Raw genomic sequence first — 18717 nt, forward strand, 5'->3', positions numbered from 1 at the left:
CAGTGTGGGAGGGTTCCCTTTTCTGCACACCCTCCCCAGCATGTATTATTTGTAGACTTTTTAATGATGGCCCTTCTAACTGATGTGAGGTGATACCTCACTGTAGTTTTGATTGGCATTTCTCTAATAATTAACGATGTGGAGCATATTTTCATGTGCCTATTGGCCATCTGTATGTCTTCTTTGGAGAAATGTCTATTTAGGTCTTCTGCCCATTTCTTTTTTTTTTTTTTTTTAAATTTTATTTATTTATTTATGGCTGTGTTGGGTCTTCGTTTCTGTGCGAGGGCTTTCTCTAGTTGTGGCAAGTGGGGACCACTCTTCATCGCGGTGCGCGGGCCTCTCACTATCGCGGCCTCTCTTGTTGCGGAGCACAGGCTCCAGACGCGCAGGCTCAGCAATTGTGGCTCACGGGGCCAGTTGCTCCGCGGCATGTGGGATCTTCCCAGACCAGGGCTTGAACCCGTGTCCCCTGCATTGGCAGGCAGATTCTCAACCACTGCGCCACCAGGGAAGCCCCTGCCCATTTCTTAATTAGAAACACTGCTTCCTTAAGCCCTCCCCCAAATTACCACACACAAGCCCAAATCCTAAATGTCCTTCCTAAGACTCTGTTACTGAGATGCCCTATCATTCCTCATAGTTCACATCCCTCACTTTGCTGTAACAAATAATAAACCCAACTTGTTCAACCACGGGTGTGTTTCTGGTGGTCTCTGATTGGAGAGCATTCAAAGATCCCATGCTCACTAGCTATGTGACTTCAGACATCAGTTTCACCTACAGAAGCCCCCATTTCCTCACCTGTTGAAATGCAAAGATTTATTCCTACCTCAGAAGGTTGTTGTGAGGATATGGAACAGGCTTAGCACTGAGAGCTCTCAGTGTACTTTAGAAAATTCCTGCTTGAGATGCAAACTATTATATATAGGACAGATAAACAACAAGGTCCTACTATATAGCACAAGGAACTGTATTCAATATCCTGTTCTAAACTATAACGGAAAAGAATATGAAAAATAATATATATGTATAACTGAATCACTTTGCTGTACTGCAGAAATTAACTCAACATTGTAAATCAACTATACTACAATAAAAATAAAATAAAATAAAATAAAATTCCTGCTTGAGCTGCTACCTCCTTTGAAAAGTCACAGAGCACCATCGTTATGAAAAGATATTGAAGCCAACAGCTCCAATTAAGACAACGTGCTGATTGTATTCCCCTTTGTCCTTTTCTTGGGTTCATGAGGCAGACTAAAGGCGAGAGTTCAACTTTTCCTTTGTCAGAAATGAGGTCATTCTCATGGTCTCTTCTGGAAACGTTCCTGAAACTTTAACGTAAGGGAACCAGCACTGTTTATTTCTTCATGTTCTTGCTATTAAAAATGTTCCCAAGACATAACAGAATTGGAACTACCAAACTTGGAAGCACTTCAGCTTCAAAAATATATCAAGTAATATCTTCTCTGCTTAGCACATTAAGGTACTTACAGATCCCAGAAGCCCTGTTGGTGATGTTTGCATTTATGCTGCTAGGACCCAGCATGGATTTAATAGTATTTGATGCCTACAGCAAACTGTGCTAAATAAAAAATATTCATTCCTGTGGGGAAGAATAAAATAAATAGAAATGTTCTGATGTCTTCCTCTGCTTGCTCTGAGCATCCCAAGGGTTCTCATGTTAATAGCCCTAACTTTCCCCCACCTCCTCACCTCCTCTCCAGTTATTCCTCCAAGACTAATAATAACACGCATACTAATAATGGCAGCTAATATTTATTGAATGTTTATTAACGTGTCACACACAGTGCTAAGGGCTTTATGCAGTTTAATCCTTACCCCCAAAATTTGAAACAAGTATTATTACACAAGAGGAGCTAGAGGCCCAGAGAAGTTAAGCAGCATATCCAAGGCCACACAGCTGGTAAGAATCAGGTTCATTTGGAATCTGCCAACAAACCTCCTCCTGTTAAAATGCTGCCTTGCCACCCTGGGCCAGAGAGTAGGGTCTATGAAGCGACAGAGGGAGGGATGGGGCTGGAAAGAAAGAAAGGGTAGGGGCAAGGGGGAGCGGGGGTCCATGCAGAGGCAATCAGATCTCCAGAGTGCAGAGGGAAGGGGTGGAGATTAGGAGCACAAGACAAGTAAGAGGCCATTGCAGAGCCTCAGAGGGAGTGGGGACTTGTGTCAAGGGTTTTGGGGGGCCAGGAAGGTTGAATAGTGGGAAAGGGCAAGTTATTGTGAAGGAGAAAAGTGTGATTAAGGACCTGAGGCCTCACAGGTGTATATCTGCCGGGTGAGGAGAGGCAAGGATTCTAGGGGACCTTCTGACCTATGTGATCTGTTAAGGCTCACAGATCCCTGCCCTTCTCTGGGCCTCAGTGTTTTCCTCTGTTCAATGCAGGGAGAGAAGTTTCCAGCATCCCAGGAACCAGTCCAGCTTGGGTAGGTGGTGAGGAGGTGGCATCACTTTTTCCTTTGGTCTCCTCACCTGACATGGGGGAGAAGGTTCCCTGAGCCTGGTCCATCCCCATCCCAACCCCAGGCTGGGGTTAGTCTCCCCCCATGGGTCTAGGAGGCTCAGAGAGAAAGACCATGTATGCAAACAGAATGGAGAATAAGCCAGAGAAAGCCCCCCCCAGTCCTCCTCAACTCCAACTGTTCCTCAGAGGAGGTGGGCCTGTTAGAAGCATGGCCTCATTAGTTACCCAACCCAGAGCAAATGTGCAAATCCTTGCTGTGTACCTTCAGGCATGTCACCTAACCTTGAGCCTCAGGCTCCTCTCATTCTCTGTGCATGGGTTCTAAGGTTGGGCTGAAGTCCACTGCACCCCTGCCATCAATCCTTCTGTCCCAGGACAGCTCACGGTCCGTTTCTTCTGCCTTCTGCCAAGGCCTGGCCTAGGGCTCTGCCCACATGGCAGCCCTGCTGGCCGAGGGCAGCGTCTCACTTGGGTCGAGGGCAGAGTGAACCAGCCTGACTTCTCAGGTTCAGGTCTGGATGGTATTATTTGTTTAGGGACATGGCCACTAGATGGTATCAGGGCTATATTCTGGAATCTTCTGAGAACTGGGAAAGGAGGACCCTATTCCTGGGAGTTAGGCTCTTCCCAGAGGATTCTGTAATATTCCCAACACAGATGAGGCTTGGACAAAAGTCTAGGAAACCAAGGAAGGTTTCCTAGTGAAGGAGCGGAAAATCAAGAAGGCACCAAGAAATCATGGGGTCCAAACCCTGGGCAGTGTGGGGAGGGAGGTGGGGTACTCATCCGGCAGCCCATCTCTGCCCTGCACCTCTGGGAGCTCAGGAAGGAAGGGAGGAATATTCACTCAGGGTGTACCATGTGCCAGGCATTATACGGAGATTTTTTTTCTTACATTTTTCTCAGTGAGTCCTGTTTTTTGTTTGTTTGATTGTTTGTTTTGTTTTGTTTTGGCTGTGCCACATGGCTTGTGGGATCTTAGTTCCCCGACCAGGGATCGAACCCCAGCCCCCCAGCAGTGAAAGCGCCGAGTCCTAACCACTGGACAGCCAGGGAATTCCCATCTCAGTGAGTCCTCTTAATAGTTCGTTGAGGAAAGAATTATCGGCCATTTTACAGAGGAGGAAACTGAAGGAATATGACGAATGTCACACAGCAAAGTAGAACTGTATTTTGTGCTTCCAAGTCCTGGAGGATGAGCTAGAAGTTGGGTGACCAAATAAAATACAGGATGCTCAGTGAAATCCGAATTTTACATAAACAATGAATGGTACATATTTATACTAAAAATTATTTGTCATTTATCTGAAATTCAAATTTAACATGGTGACTTTTATTTTTTGCTAATCAAGCAATCCTAGGTAGAAGGGATGCCCATGGCCAGGACTGTGAGGTCTAGGAGAGAAGTTTGAGTGATACCATGACCCCCTCTCAGGTGTGGGGAGAAGGCCCAGGCACCAAGGTCAACAATTGCCTGCCACCTGCTACCTGGCCACCAGGGGGCAGCCGAGGTTTGCACAACTCCTGGTTGGGTGACTGGAAACTTTCCCAGGGCCCGGGAGCAACAAAGACCTAAAGGGACCAAGATCCTCAGACTCTCATTTTCCCCCACCCTGCACCCCATCTGTCACCTTGGATCCCACACCCCAGGAAATCGCCCCGCCCTTTGTCCACCCACGATCAGGCCAGAAACCCAGGAATTTTTTTTTTTCTCAAGACTAGATATAATTTGCATACAAAAAAGGTCAAAGTCTTAAGTGTTTCGCTGCACGAATGTTTACATATGAACACACTTGCGTAACCACCACACAGATCAAGACAGAGCCGTGCTGTCCAATTCAGAGGCCTCTAGCCTCATGTGGCTACTGAGCGCTTGAAATGTGGAATCCAAATTTAGATGCACTGTAAGTATAAAATACACACCGATTTCAGAGACTTAGTATGAAAAAAAGAATGTAAAATAGTTCGTTAATAATTTAAAAGTATTGGGCTTCCCTGGTGGCGCAGTGGTTAAGAATCTGCCTGCCAATGCAGGGGACACAGGTTCAAGCCCTGAGCCGGGAAGATCCCACATGCCGCAGAGCAATTAAGCCTGTGCGCCACAACTACTGAGCCTGCGCTCTAGAACCCACGAGCCACAACTACTGAGCCCACGTGCCACTACTACTGAGGCCCGTGCTCCTAGAGCCTGTGCTCCGCAACAAGAGAAGCCACTGCAATGAGAAGCCCGTGCACCACAACGAAGAGTAGCCCCCGCTCACTGCAACTAGAAAAAGCCCGCGTGCAGCAACGAAGACCCAACACAGCCAAAAACAAATAAATAAATTTATTAAAAAAATAAATAAATAAAATAATAATTTAAAAGTATTGATTACATGCTGAAATAATACTTTGCACATGGATTACATAAAATGTATCATTAAAATTAAGCTCACCTGTTTCTTTTACTTTTTTAAACTGTGGCTAGAAAATTTTAAATTACATTCGTCGCTTGCATCAGAGTTTTATTGTTCAGCACTGGTGTAGACAGATCTGATTTATTCACCTATAAAGTTGGGACTCAGGGAATTCCCTGATGGTCTAGTGGTTAGGACTCCATGCTTCCACTGCAGGGAGCCTGGGGTTCAATCCCTGTTCGGGGAACTAAGATTCCGCAAGCTGCATGGCATGGCCAAAAAAGAAAATGCAACTCTTGGAGACTTACCTGGCTGTCCAGTGGTGCGCGTCGCGGCTCGGCCAATAAATAAATAAGATAAAACAAAATAAAATTGGGATTTGGAGAGGTGGAATCATTGGCTGATGTTTACACTGCCCAACCGTGGCAGAGTGGGATGGGAAATCGGGTCAATTTGAACCCTGAGCCCGTGGCTTCCACAGTGCCTGACTCCCAGTCCCCTGTCCTGAATGGGGGTGCTGCTGTGGCATGTTGAGCAGTGTTTGGGTGCCCCAGACTCCAGCAGCACACCCCCTCCCTGCCGTGAGCCCATCCTGGGTTGCGGGAGTCAGGGAGGAGGGCTTCCTGGAGGAGGTGATTAAACCAACACTTGAAAGATGAGTAGGAACAAGCCCAGGTGAAGAAGAGGGAAGTATTTTAGGTAAAGGGAACAGCGTGTGCAAAGGCCCTAAGAGGGCCTGGTGATTGAAGAAATGAAAGTAGTCCTGTGTGGCTGGAGCAGAGAAGTGGGGATCTAGTGAGGTCAACCAGGTCCAGATTCTGCAGGTCATGACAAGCTTCAACCTGAAAGCCAGAGAGGGTCAGGGGACTGACCTGGCCAGGCTTGTGTGTGGTTGTGTGCGGTTTCTTTTTTTGGCCGTGCCCTTTTGGGATCTTAGTTCCCCAACTAGGGATTGAACCCGGGCCTGGGCAGTGAAAGCGCCAAGTCCTAATAATGGAGACCCACCCCAACCCCTCACCCGGGGAATTCCAGGCTTGTGTTTTAGAAAGATTAGGCCTGTTGCCATTTGGAGAATCCTTATTCTAAGAGAGAAAATGAAAGCCAGAGAGGCAAAGGGCTTTTCAGCGTCACACAGTGAATGTGACCAGGCAGGTACCAGAAGGGATGGGAAAGGCACAAAGACAGCCTTCCTTGTTGAGGAGTTTCCCTAGGAGGCGCTGGCTTTAGATGCCCACTAGGTGATAGCAGAGGAGGGACCAAAATCGGGGGAGCTTCTGGGAGGGCCCTCCCTGCTGTCCCACAGGCCTTTCTGCTCCCATCTCTCTGGTCTGGGCGTGAGAGGGCTCCTCCCTGGGCCCTCTCGTCCAGATCCCAGACCAACAAGGAGAGCCTGGGTGTCAAGAAGCTCAAGGTCTGGTCCTAGCTCTAACTCCCCTCTGCTGCTGTCCTTGGGCAAATTCACATATAAAACAGTGCTTGAGGGCTTCCCTGGTGGCGCAGTGGTCAGGATCCCGCCTGCCAATGCAGGGCACACGGGTTCGAGCCCTGGTCCGGGAGGATCCCACATGCTGCGAAGCAACTAAGCCCGTGCACCACAACTACTGAGCCTGCGCTCTAGAGCCTGCGAGCCACGACTACTGAGCCCGCGTGCCACAACTGCTGAAGCCCGCACGCCTAGAGCCCGTGCTCTGCAACAAGAGAAGCCACCACAATGAGAAGCCCGCGCACCTCAACAAAGAGCAGCCCCTGCTCACTGCAGCTAGAGAAAGCCCTCATGCAGCAACAGAGACCAAATGCAGCCAAAAATTTTAAATAAATGAATGAATGAATGAATGAATGAATAAATAAATAAATAAATAAATAAATAAATAAATAACAGTACTTGAGAACTTGGGTTCTTGGCTGGAGAAATGGAGATTTATTACTTAGTCTACCAGGGGCCAAATTCTTCTGTCAGACCTCCCTCTGGGCCTCTTGACCTGCCCTCTTCATCCTGTTGAGTGAGTTAGACTCCCAGGGCCTCCCCAGGCCCCAAGGGCCAGACCAGCCCCAAAAAGGAAGGAGGGGATGTGAGCTAAGTTCTCTGAGTTAGAGCCAACAAACAACCCAGGTTTCAACCTCAGCCAAAGAGCCCTGGATGGGATGGAAGGGTGGGTAATCAGCAGAGCCTCCCTGTGCCTCCAGTGTGAAGTGGGGTGAAGAGTTGCTGCCCTGCTTCTCCTCACCCCACTGCTGGGTAGGGTTACCAGGTATAGTGAGTAAAAACACAAGACTCCCAGTTAAATTAGAATGTCAGATAACCAAAAAAAATAACTGCAGTGTCTGGGGCACATACTTACACTAAAAATGATTCCCTGATCTCTGAAATTCATATTTAGGCATCTACATTTTATTAGGCAATTCTACCACTTGGTCTTGGTGAGAATGTAAATGTCAAATGCATTCTGAACGGGAAGGGTATGAATCTTGCACTCAGCATCATTCTCTCATACCCCAAGGCCTGTTGTGGCCCCCATGTCTAGCTAGACAGGGCTTTCAGGGCCCATTCTGTCCCCTTGTTGCTGTTGGGTTTCCCTACAGTTCTGGAGATGGGGTCTCATGCTGCATGAAGGACTCATTTGGGCTATTTGCAGCCTATTGTGAGGTTTTCCCCTCAGTGAGCTCATTTTCCATTCTCCGATCCTCACCACACCCCCTGAGAAGTAAGAAAGGTGAGTAAGTAGGGATGCATGAGCATTCCAATCAGTAGATGATGTCATGGGTATTCAGCCAAGGTAAGTGATTTGCCCAAAGCTGCCCAGTGAGGGGAAGTGGAGCCAGGGGTTGAACCCGGGGTGTGGATAAGGATCTGCTGAGGCTCTTAGGACCCTACTAGCAGGTTGGAGTCAGTTGGGGGAATGGAAAGAGCCCACATTCTGCAGCTTAAGAACTGGGCATCAAATCAATCACATTGCAATTCTGCCTGGCTCCTGCCTTCAAATCCCCTCCTAAATGGAGATCTCACTTGTCAAAGGCTATTATATGTCAGTCCCTAAACACTTTATATACACTCCCATTAATCCTCATGGCATAGGTACTATTCTTATCTCCATTTAACCAATGAGGCCAAAAGAGGCAAAAGGACTTACCCAGGATGACACAGAAAGTAAGGGAAAAGCTAGGACTCCAATCTGGGTCTGGCTTGGGCTTATTATATTCCACTACACTGCTTTCCCCAGGTATTGGATACACCTGGAATTTCTAGGTAGAAAAATCAATCTGGGCTTCCCTGGTGGCGCAGTGGTTGAGAATCTGCCTGCTAATGCAGGGGACACGGGTTCGAGCCCTGGTCTGGGAAGATCCCACATGCCGCGGAGCAACTAGGCCCGTGAGCCACAACTACTGAGCCTGTGCGTCTGGAGCCTGTGCTCCGCAACAAGAGAGGCCGCGACAGTGAGAGGCTTGCGCACCGCGATGAAGAGTGGCCCCCGCTCACCGCAACTAGAGAAAGCCCTCGCACAGAAACGAAGACCCAACACAGCCAAAAATAAATAAATAAATAAATAAATAAGTGCACTGCTTTTTTAAAAAAAAAAAAAAGAAAGAAAAATCAATCTACAAACAATGACAGTTTTGTTTCTTCTTTTCCAAACTTGAAAATTTGTATTTCTTTTTCTTGTGTTATTGCATTAGCTGGGACTTTCAGTAGCATTAATAGTAGTCACTCATGACATGTTCCTGAGTGCTTCTGTGTTAGTTATGTATTGCTGTGTAATAAATATCCCCCAACTTAGTGTCTCAAAACAACAAACATTTATTATCTCACATAATTTCTGAAGGTTAGAAATTCAAGAGTAGCTTCTTAATTGAGTGGTTCTGGCTCAGGGTCTCACCAGGTTACAGCAAAAATGTCTGCCAATTTCTTCAAAGAAAATATGTAAATGGCCAATAAGCACATGAAAAGATGTTCAACATCATTAGCCATCAGGGAAATGCAAACAAAAACTGCAATGTGGTATCACTTCACATCCACTAGGATGGCAAGGACGTGGAGAAATCAGAATTCTCATACACTGCTGGTGAGAATGTGAAATGGTGCAGCCACTTTGGAAACAGTCTGGCAGTTCCTCAAATGGTTACAGTCATCACATGACCCAGCAATTCCACTCCTAGGTATGTGTCCAAGAGAAATGAAAACATATGTCCACAGAAAAACTTTTACATGAATGTTTAGAGAAGCATTATTCATTATAGCTAAAAAGTGGAAACAATACAAATGTCCATCAGCTTGAAGAGTGGATAAACAAAATGCGGTCTATCCATACAATGGAATATTATCCAGTCATAAAAAGGAATGAAGTACTGATACATACTACAACACAGATGAACCTTGAAAACATTATGCTAAGAGAAAGAAGCTAGTCACAAACAACCACATACTGCATGATCCCATTTATATGAAATGTACAGAATAGACAACTCTATAGAGACATAGAGTAGATGAGTGGCTACTTGGGCCTGGGGGAGGGAGGAAGATGGAATGACTGTTACTGGTTATAGGATCTCTTTTTGGAATGATCAAAATGTTTGGAATTAGGTAGTGGTAATGGTTGTACAACTATGAATGTACTTAAAGCCATTAAATTGTATGCTTTAAATGGGTGGATTATATGGCAAGTGAATTGTATCTCAATAAACTGTTAGCAAAAAACAAAAAGGTCAGGTGGGGGTGTACTCATCCTAAGGCTTAACTAGGGCTTAAGGATCTGGTTCCAAGTGATTCGCTCATATGGCTATTGACAGGAGGCCTCAGTTCCTCACCATGTAGGACTCTTCATTAATGTCCTCATGACATGTCACCCACACCCCCAGAGAGAGTGGTCCAGGAGAGAACAAGGAGGGAGCCATAATGCTTTTTGTGACTTAGTCTAGGAAGTAATGTCACTTCTGCCACATTTTGTTAGAGGCAAGTGACTAGGTACAGCTCACACAGGGGCGGGGTGGTAGGCTCCACCTTGTGAAGGGAGGAGTATCAAAGAAACTGCGCACATCTTCAAACCACCACAGCTTCTAATGTTGCTCTATTAGGTAGAATGGCTTCCAAAGTGTCTCTGAGTCCCCATCTCTCCCCTCTCTCTTTTATTCATATTTTACTAAGTTGTTGATTAAAAAACTAAAAATAGAGTTGCCATATGATCCAGCAATTCCACTCCTGGGCTTATATCTGGAGGGAGCTCTAACTCAAAGAGATGCATGTACCCCAATGTTCATAGCAGCAATATTTACAATAGCCAAGACGTGGAAGCAACTTAAATGTCCATGGACATAAATCCCTTGCTCTTCTAACTCCGTCATGGTGGCAGCTTCCTAGAGGACACAACCGACACCCAGGCCCTGGCTCCTCCGAACTGCCAGACGCCTTACCCCCAGGGATGCCTTCCATCTCCATCCCGCGACACTAGCATCCTCTGTGCCCCCTCCCCTCCTCTCTCTGTCAAGGGCCTTTCCCTGTGTCTGGCACATAGTAGACTCTCAGTTACTATTTGTTTTTGAACGAATACAGAATGCTCTGGAGGTAGGCACTGCCTGCACCATTCTCCTGGCACAGAGAGCTGCAGAGAACCCTCCAGGTGGGGCCAGGAGGCCAGCTCCACTGGGCAGAGGGAGGGTGCCCTCCAGGCAGTGGGGAGGAAGGCCCTGAGGTGGAGAGGCTCTTGTAGAGCTGGGAATCTCCCAGAGCCATGGGAAGCCCTCCCCACAGGCTAGGGGACATCTGACCTGGCTTCTCCCCAATCCACTATGTGACTATGGGTAAGTCACCTCTCTTCTGGGGCTTCACTCCATCCATCTCAACAATGGGATGAGAAGCCCTGCCCTGTCTGTCTCCCCAGGGAGGGGCAGGGGTTGTGAGCATCAGATGAGATCATGGCTGGGAAAATGTGAACAGGAAAGAGTGGGGTTCGCTGGGTCCTGGGCCTGGGGTCAGTGTGTGGAGGGGGAGAGGGACAGCGAAGGGAGGAAGAGAAAAGATTAGGAGAGAGGGAGACACACACACACACACACACACACACAGGAACAAAGAACAGAAAAATGTGAGAGACAGAGAAAGAGGGAATGAGTGAGAGCGAGGGAGAGACAATAAAAGGGGGGCTTCAGTGAAAAACTGTAAAGAGAAACAGGAGAGAAAGACAGAGAAAGAAATGGAGAGAGAGAATAAGATGGGGAGTTAAGAGACAGAGAGAAAGATGGAAGGGGGGATGGAGGAGACAGAAAGAAATTATGAGAATCAGAGTCAGAGAGGGAAAGCGACTAACAGCCAGAGAGGGATGGGTGAGGAGCCAGGAGACAAAGGGTTGTGGGGACAGATGGAGATAGACAGGGATAAACAGTCTGACAGGGAGGGAGGGAGGAGGGAACGCCTTCTCCCACGGACCCCCACCCTGCACTCCCCACTGTCACCCACTGTGCACCCTGTCCCACCCCAGACGGGTGGGGACCCAGAGAAAAGCCTCGGCCCCTCTGTCTGCAGGGCTCAGCTGGCCCTGTCCTGTCCTGCTGGTTTGGCTCCCGACCTCCTCCTTCCGAGGCCGCTGAGGGGCACCCCGCTGGGAGGCAGGGCTCTGGAGCCTGTCCTGTAGGCTCACTGACGTGGTCACTGGTTAATCTGAAGGGAAAACCCAGTGACACCCTCCCCTGAGGACCGGGCAGGCCCCAGCCTGCCTCCCTTTGGGGCCCAAGCAGCAAGAGACCTCAAAGGTCAGCTCCACTGTACCCCTCACTGTACAGAGGAGGAAACCGTGCTCCGAGAAAGGCAGGGACAAACCTGCAGTCACATAGCCAGGCAGTGGCCTAACCAGGACTCGCTGTCACAGAGGCTGTGGCCCCAAAACCTTTGAGACTTACTTTCTTCTGGGTAAATTGCTTCCTGCCCAGGGGTGTCCTGAGCCGTCAGTAACAAGTGTTTCGAATGCCAGGCACTGTGCTGAGAGTCCTGTGAAGTGGCTGCTGTGAGTATGCCCATTCTTACAGATGAGGAGACTGAGGCTCAGAGAAGTTGAGACTTCTAAGCCTGAAGTCACACTGTGCCATGACCCAAGCTAGGTCCATCCGACCCTGAAAGTTGGGTTCCTGCTGTGGCAACTCCCAGCCTCCCTGGGTTGTTCACCAGCAGGAAAGGGCCCTGTAATATGGAAAAGGAGGGCAGAGGTGGGAAGTTGAGTTGTAAGTACCCAGCTTCCCCAGATGGTTGGAAGTTGAATAATACATCAGCTTTGAGACACAGGAACATCTGCTGGGTGTAACCCCTCCCTGATGGACAGACCACCCCTGTCTCTTGAGGTACACATGATGCCTGCTGTGTCCTCCAGGTGACTGCAATCCAAGGATGGAGGTGGCTGCAGACACAGCTCCCTAGGCCACCTCTGCTCCTCTGGGGACCACAGTCCCTTCACATCCAGAGCATCAGCCCTGCCCAGTGTTGCTTTCTTTTTTTAAAATTAATTAATTAATTAATTAAATTTTTGGCTGCGTTGGGTCTTCGTTGCTGCGCGTGGGCTTTCTCTAGTTGCGGCGAGCGGGGGCTACTCTTCGTTGCGGTGCGCAGGTTTCTCATTGTGGTGGCTTCTCTTGTTGTGGAGCACAGGCTCTAGGTGCACAGGCTTCAGTAGCTGCAGCACGCAGGCTCAGTAGTTGCAGCACGCGGCCTCTAGAGCGCAGGCTCAGTAGTTGTGGCGCATGGGCTTAGTTGCTCCACGGCACCTGGGATCTTCCTGGACCAGGGATCAAACCCGTGTCCTCTGCATTGGCAGGCAGATTCTTAACCACTGCACCACCAGGGAAGTCCCAGTGTCGCTTTCAAAGTCTGCTCTGGCTGTGTCTACACCATCTATCAGACCAGGAGGGCTGCTGCCGGGCCACGCCTGTGCTTGGAGTCCCAGGAAGTGGGGAGCCCTGGGGCACTGTCCCCTGAATATGCTGAGTGCCTTTCTTAGAACCAGGACTGGGCAGGGGGAGCACCCCAGGTGGCTGGGGGATGGATGCTTCCTTTCCCAGAAGCCTCAGAGCCTCCCGGGGGAGGGGTGTGGCCACAGAGCCCCAGCCCTGCCCTTACCTCCTTTACCCAGCTTTGGCAGAAGCCCATGGCTCTCTGCCAGCTTCATGGAGGTGGGCTTGGCGGCCATCCCTGGGATGGGGGGATGACCAGTTCTAGGAGCCTCCTCTGAGCCCCCAAACCCTCTTCCCTCCCCAGGGAGATACAGATCCCCCTTCTGGCACCTGGTCCCAGGGCCCAGGGCTTTGGCTCCTACCGTCCCCATCCAGGCGGGGCTGGCGGCAGGTGACTGGAAGGCGTGGAGAAAGGCAGGCCAAGTGGGGGCGTGGGCCCCGGCCAGTGTACTCCTCAGCCAATCAGCGGCCTGCCCAGCCGGTGGATTCAGTTACAAGCCCCAGATCACCCCATACTCCAGCCTCCTTCCTACTCCTCCCAAAGCTCCATTCATTGGCCCCGCAGCACCGGGTCGGCTGGGCTCGCTTCCGCTCAGCTACAGAGCAGCTGCCTCGTGGGCCCACCAGGGTAGGATTCCCGGGGGCTTTGTCTGACTGGGCTGGGCCAGGGCAGAATGGGGGTTCTGGTGGTGCTCTTCGGGGTGCTGAACTTCCTGGGGGCAGCTCTGGGGGGCTCCCCTGCCCTCCACTTGCACAGCACCTCCTGCCACTTGGCCAGACCCATCTCTGGCAGCCCTTTGGGGTCCCTTAGCTTCTTGGGCAAGGATGCCCAGGGACTAGCCCTGTTCCATGCCCGCTGGGATGGGCACGGGAGGCTGCAGGTGTGCAGCCGGCAGGATGAGCCAGAGCTCACTACAGCCTTCAGTACCCTCTGTGCTGGTGAGATCACCCAAGACTCCTTCATCCACACCCCTGGACCTGAGCTGCAGAGAGCCCTGGCCACCCTTAAGAGTCAGTGGGAGGCCTGCAGAGGGCCTGCCGAGAGTCTAGCAGGGACCAGGGAGAAGCGAGCAGCAGGGCAGAGTGGAGCGCCTGGCATGGGGAACCAGAGGGTGAAGAGAGGCTGGACCATGCCTGGCACACTGTGGTGTGGAGTCGGGGATTCTGCCGGGAACTCCTCGGAGCTGGGTGAGCCATCGGTGTGTGGACGGGGGGCTGGTGGGGGAGGAAATGCAGCCTTTAGCCCTGGTACCCACTCTCCCAGGCTGTGTGTCCTGAGGAAGTGACTTAGCTACTCTGACCCTCAATTTCCTTATCTGTAAAGTGGGGTGACCATAAATCTCATTATGGGATGCTTAAATGTGGTTATAGATGGGAAAGGTCCTACTCACACCTGGGAGGCCTCATTAATTACCATCTGAGGGAGGGGGCTGGCTGGGGTGGATCCAGGGTCGGCTGAGCCAAAAAACCATTACCCAAGAGGAGGCTTTATGGGCACAGGGTGCCCAGTGGAGGGGACGCCGAGACCCAAAGGCCTGGGTTCAAATCCCAGCTCAGCCCTTCTGAGCTGAACGAGTCACCTCCCCTCTCTGAATCTGTTTCCTCACCTGTACAATAAACGTGACACCTCCTTCCCAGGGCTGCTGTGTGCTTGGGTGTGGGAAGTGCCAGGCATTTGGGAGATGCTCAGTAAAGGGCATCATTGCTCAGTTGGTGAAAAACATGCATGGCTTTTTTGCACTCTCGGTACAGCTGTCTGCGCGTACGCGTGGAGGGCTGGGAGGAGGACTTGGCACTTGAGTTGGAGCAGGTTGGCATCCTGACGATGCCTCATTGTGCCAGCGAGATTGCACCCTGCTGTTCACCATTCCATTCCACACACATTCATAACTTTGGAGTTCCACTTGGGGTGTGAGCCCGAGAACTCTGGAGGCAGACACCAGTTCACCTGAGGAAGATCTTTCTGTGGGCAAGGGCTCCTGGGTGGGCTGCCTGGCAGTTGGAGTTGCCCAACAGAGGCTATACCTGGGTGTTCTCTTCAAGCTTTGGAACTGCGAGTCCCACAGGGGGAGGTCTGAGGCCACCCAGGGCATTTGTATCAGGGCTGGGATGAGAACCATGTCTCTGCTCCCAACACCACGTGGGCATAGCCGGCATGTGGTGCCCACGACCCTGCTGAGCTGGTGCCCCCTCCGCTCCCTGTAGGGGTCTTCCAGGGCCCCGATCTCTGCTGCCAGGAACACGACCGCTGCCCACAGACTGTCTCACCCTTCCAGTACAACTATGGTATCCGAAACTACCGACTCCACACCATCTCCCACTGCAACTGTGATGCCAGGTTGGTGGTGGGCAGGGAGGGCTGGGAGCTCGGGGTGGGATTATCTGCCAGGATTACCCGGTGCAGAGTCTGGGATTCCAGAGAATCCTAAAGGATCAGCCAGCCAGAGTCCACTGTGCAGTGGGAAAGCTGAGGCCGAACAGGAGAGGGGACACTTGGACCCCAAATCACCTGGCTGGTAGTGACCAGGTGGTCTGGGAGAGGAGCCAGGTAGCTCTCTGTGGTCCAGGGACCTGAGTGCTGGCTCTGGGACAGGTTTCAGCAGTGTCTGCATAACCAGCGGGACTCCATCTCTGACATCGTGGGCGTGGCCTTCTTCAACGTGCTGGCGATCCCCTGCTTCGTGCTGGAGGACCAGGAGGCCTGTGTGGAGTGGTACTGGTGGGGCGGGTATGTGGCTGCCCCTTTCGAGCCCCTTGCCAGCCAGTGGGGAGCTCGGGCTCCAAGCCTGGGAGGGAAGCCTTTCTGTATGTCTGTCCTCCAGGGAATGATGCCTCGTCCTCCCTGTCTTCTCCTCAGGGTGGAGTCCAGGATGCAGACGCTCCCTGGGTGCCCTGCAGGACCCAGTGGGATGTGGGATGAGGAGTGGGACTGGCAGAGCCCTGACCTCCATGGAGATGAACCTGGGGACTTCTGGGAGGGGGGATTCTGGGTTACCAATTGCCACCATGTGCTACCTCCCAGGTGTAGAACATATGGCTCTGTATCCCTCGCCCGTCTCCAGCCCAGGATCTTCTACAATGCCTCCTGGAGCTCCCTTGCCATCCCCCTGACTCCCAGTCCTCAGAACCCAGCGCCCAGCAAGCCTCGGTGGATTCAGCACCCTCAGAAGTGGCCAGCACAGCAGAAAGAGTCCAAGTACCCCAGCCAAGCCAACGCCACAGCCCTCCAGGCCCCTGTGGCCTCCCTTGGGCCTGATGTGGCCCCCATAGTCCGGCTGGAGGTCACTGATTCAGGCCTCCAGGGACCATGGCGTGGCCTAAAACCTCAAGGTGAGCTCAGAACCTAACCTTGGGGGCTCCTGATGTAAGGAGGTGTCCGTGACTCTGTTCAGGGTGGGGGGTCCCTGTGTTGCTTCCTTTCCTGCTCTGAACTCCTTCTGGGGTCTCCCAACCTCTCTTGTGCTGCAGCCAGAGGGATTTTTGTAAGCTCCAAACTTGTCCATGGCACTCCTCGCTGAGGCCCACCATGATGTCCCAACACCCAGGCGTTGTTGAGTCTGGTCCTGCAGATCCTACTCCCCAGTCGAAACTCCAGTTCTAAAAACTTCATTTGGTTCTTCTAAAGCCACTTGCTCTCTCCCACTGTTGGGCCTTTGCACATGCTGTTCTTGCTGCCTGGAGAATTCTCCCTGACTCTTCCCCTCTTCCAGCCTCAGCTTAGCAGCCTCTGCCTCCAGGAAACCTTTTCTGACCACTCTCGACTCTCTGGGCTTCCCCATGGCAGCACTGCTCTGTGTGTGTGTGCGCACGCGTGCGCGTCTCCTATGTGTGAAGCACTCTGAAGGCACAAAGGGCATGAGATGGAGGGACACTGTGTGTGTGGGACTGAGCATGTGTGCTGGATGGCAGTGGGCATCGGACAGGGCTCCTCTCACCACCACACCTGCCCCCAGGTGCCCGCCAGGCCTGCCGCAGCTTCCGCCGCCTGGACCAGTGTGAGCACCAGATCGGGCCCCAGAAGACCAAGTTCCAGCTGTTCAACAATGCCCGTGAACCCCTCTTCCACTGCAACTGCACGCGCCGGTGAGGCCTGCTTGGACCCTTGGGGGTGGGCTGCCTGTTGCCAGGCACTGGGAAGGGACATCTGGCTGACGAGGCCCTGCCCCAGCCTGAGCTTGCCTCTGCCCTCAGTCTGGCACGTTTCCTGAGGCTCCACAGCCCACCTGTGGGTGCCAACATACTTTGGGAGCTGCTGGGCAAGACCTGCTTCAAACTGGCCCCTCCACTGGACTGTGCTGAGGGCAAAGGGTGAGTGACATCAGGACCAGGAGGGATGGGGGACTTCCCAAGGGGTGGGTTGCCTCTGCTCCCTTTGTGCACCTGGGCTGAGAGGGTGATGGAGGGGGTCAGGGGACCTCTGAGTTCCACTGTCATCATCCCTGGGTTCGGCTCTGCAGTTGGCCCATGTAGGTTGCATCTCAACTCTGTCATTTACTTCCTATGTGACCTTGCAAGCTGAATAACCTCTCCACACCTGTTTCCTTACCTATAAAATGGAGGTAGAAGCCAAGGAAGTGGCGTGTATGACATACATAGGCCAAGGCCTGCAGGACACATAGTAAAACACCTGCTTAACTCTTACCCCATAATCCACAATTTCATTTCAATTCTGATTCTCAAAACTAACTCTGTTACTTTTCCTATTTCACAGGTAGGGAAACTGAGGCCCAGACTGACCCAGGTTTCTGCAGCCAGCTAGTGGCAGAACTTGGGCCTCTGGGCGCCAACCCAGGTTTATTCTGCCCCCTGCTAGGTGTAACAGCCCCCCCCCCTCCCGGCCCCAGCCCTGCTCCTCTCTGGGCCTTGGTCACCCTCTCTGCAGAGTAGGGTGGGATTCTTGGCAGTTATGACCACCTGCCCCACTTTTCTCTCCTCACAGCTGTTCCAGAGACCCCAGGGCCATCAAGGTGTCAGCTCGGCACCTGCGGCGACTTCAGCAGAGGCAACTCCAGCTCCAGGGGACAGGCACAGACAACAGGCAGGCATGGACTTCAGAGCACCCAAAGGCCCCCATGTCATTCTATGACCGGTGCCTGCAGCTGACCCAGGGAGCCGGAGGACCTGAAGGACAGCAGAAATCCTGGAACCAGTGACCTCAGTTCCAGCTCTTCTGGGCACAAGACTGGACCTCGTCCCTGGCTTTGCTTAGGCCCTGGAGGTCTCAGCTTCCCCTCCACGTGTTAGACTGAAGCATGGACGGGCTCTTGTGGATAGCCAGAGGGCTGCATGGGTAGGGTGGGGGGGCCAAGGCCCAAATGCTGGACCACGTCTCCTGCTGTGCTGGGTGATCTTGGGCTGGTGACACAACCCCTCTGTGCTTGGATGTGGTATTCAGGAGGTTCATTCTGCTGCCCCAGGCTTGGGCCTTCCCAGAGAAATTAACATCCAGATGGGAATGGGGAGAAGGTAACATTGCAGCAGCCCCAGGAGGTACCAGGAGGAGGTACATATATGTCTATGTTGCGAAATTAATGCATGTCTCAAGAACTTCCCCAGGGAAGCCCCATCGTCTGCCTGCTGTCCCCAGGGGACCCCTTCTCTTAACAGCTGCTATGCTCTTCCTGGCCCAGCCCTGGCCCATTCTTTCTTCCCTAGACCTAAATTCAGATCTCCCCCCGTGCCCTTAAGCAAGAGACCTCCTTCATTCTGAGCCTTAGTTTCCTCGTCTGAAAAAGGGGAGTGTAAACAGGACCTACCTCATAGGGTTGTTGAGGATTAAGCGAACCAACTCACGGACAGCACTCAGCACCTAGTAAATGTTCCCTCCCTCCAGCACACAGCCAAACTGTGCTTAGGCGTCTGATTTTTAAAGGTTCACATAACCTCTTGGAGGCCTCAGTTTGCTCACC

At 51.6% G+C, this 18717-nt stretch overlaps 1 protein-coding gene across 2 annotated transcripts; it reads left to right on the forward strand.

Moving 5' to 3' along the window:
• The first annotated feature begins 13371 nt into the window (after nt 1-13371).
• On the forward strand, nt 13372-18658 carry PLA2G3 (phospholipase A2 group III). 2 transcript variants are annotated; one of them, XM_036823325.1, is made up of 7 exons: nt 13372-13996; nt 15014-15146; nt 15402-15536; nt 15831-16138; nt 16762-16891; nt 17000-17116; nt 17748-18134. In XM_036823325.1, exons 1-7 carry the CDS (start codon nt 13483-13485, stop codon nt 17959-17961), a joined length of 1551 nt encoding a protein of 516 aa, XP_036679220.1. In that variant the 5' UTR covers nt 13372-13482; the 3' UTR covers nt 17962-18134. The 2 variants fall into 2 exon arrangements, with proteins under 2 accessions (XP_036679220.1, XP_036679221.1); XM_036823326.1 differs by having other exon boundaries at nt 13415-13996; nt 15402-15521; nt 17748-18658.
• Nucleotides 18659-18717: the final 59 nt, after the last annotated feature.

The sequence above is a fragment of the Balaenoptera musculus genome, chromosome 14 (genome assembly GCF_009873245.2).
Source record: "Balaenoptera musculus isolate JJ_BM4_2016_0621 chromosome 14, mBalMus1.pri.v3, whole genome shotgun sequence".
Taxonomy (NCBI): Eukaryota; Metazoa; Chordata; class Mammalia; order Artiodactyla; family Balaenopteridae; genus Balaenoptera; species Balaenoptera musculus.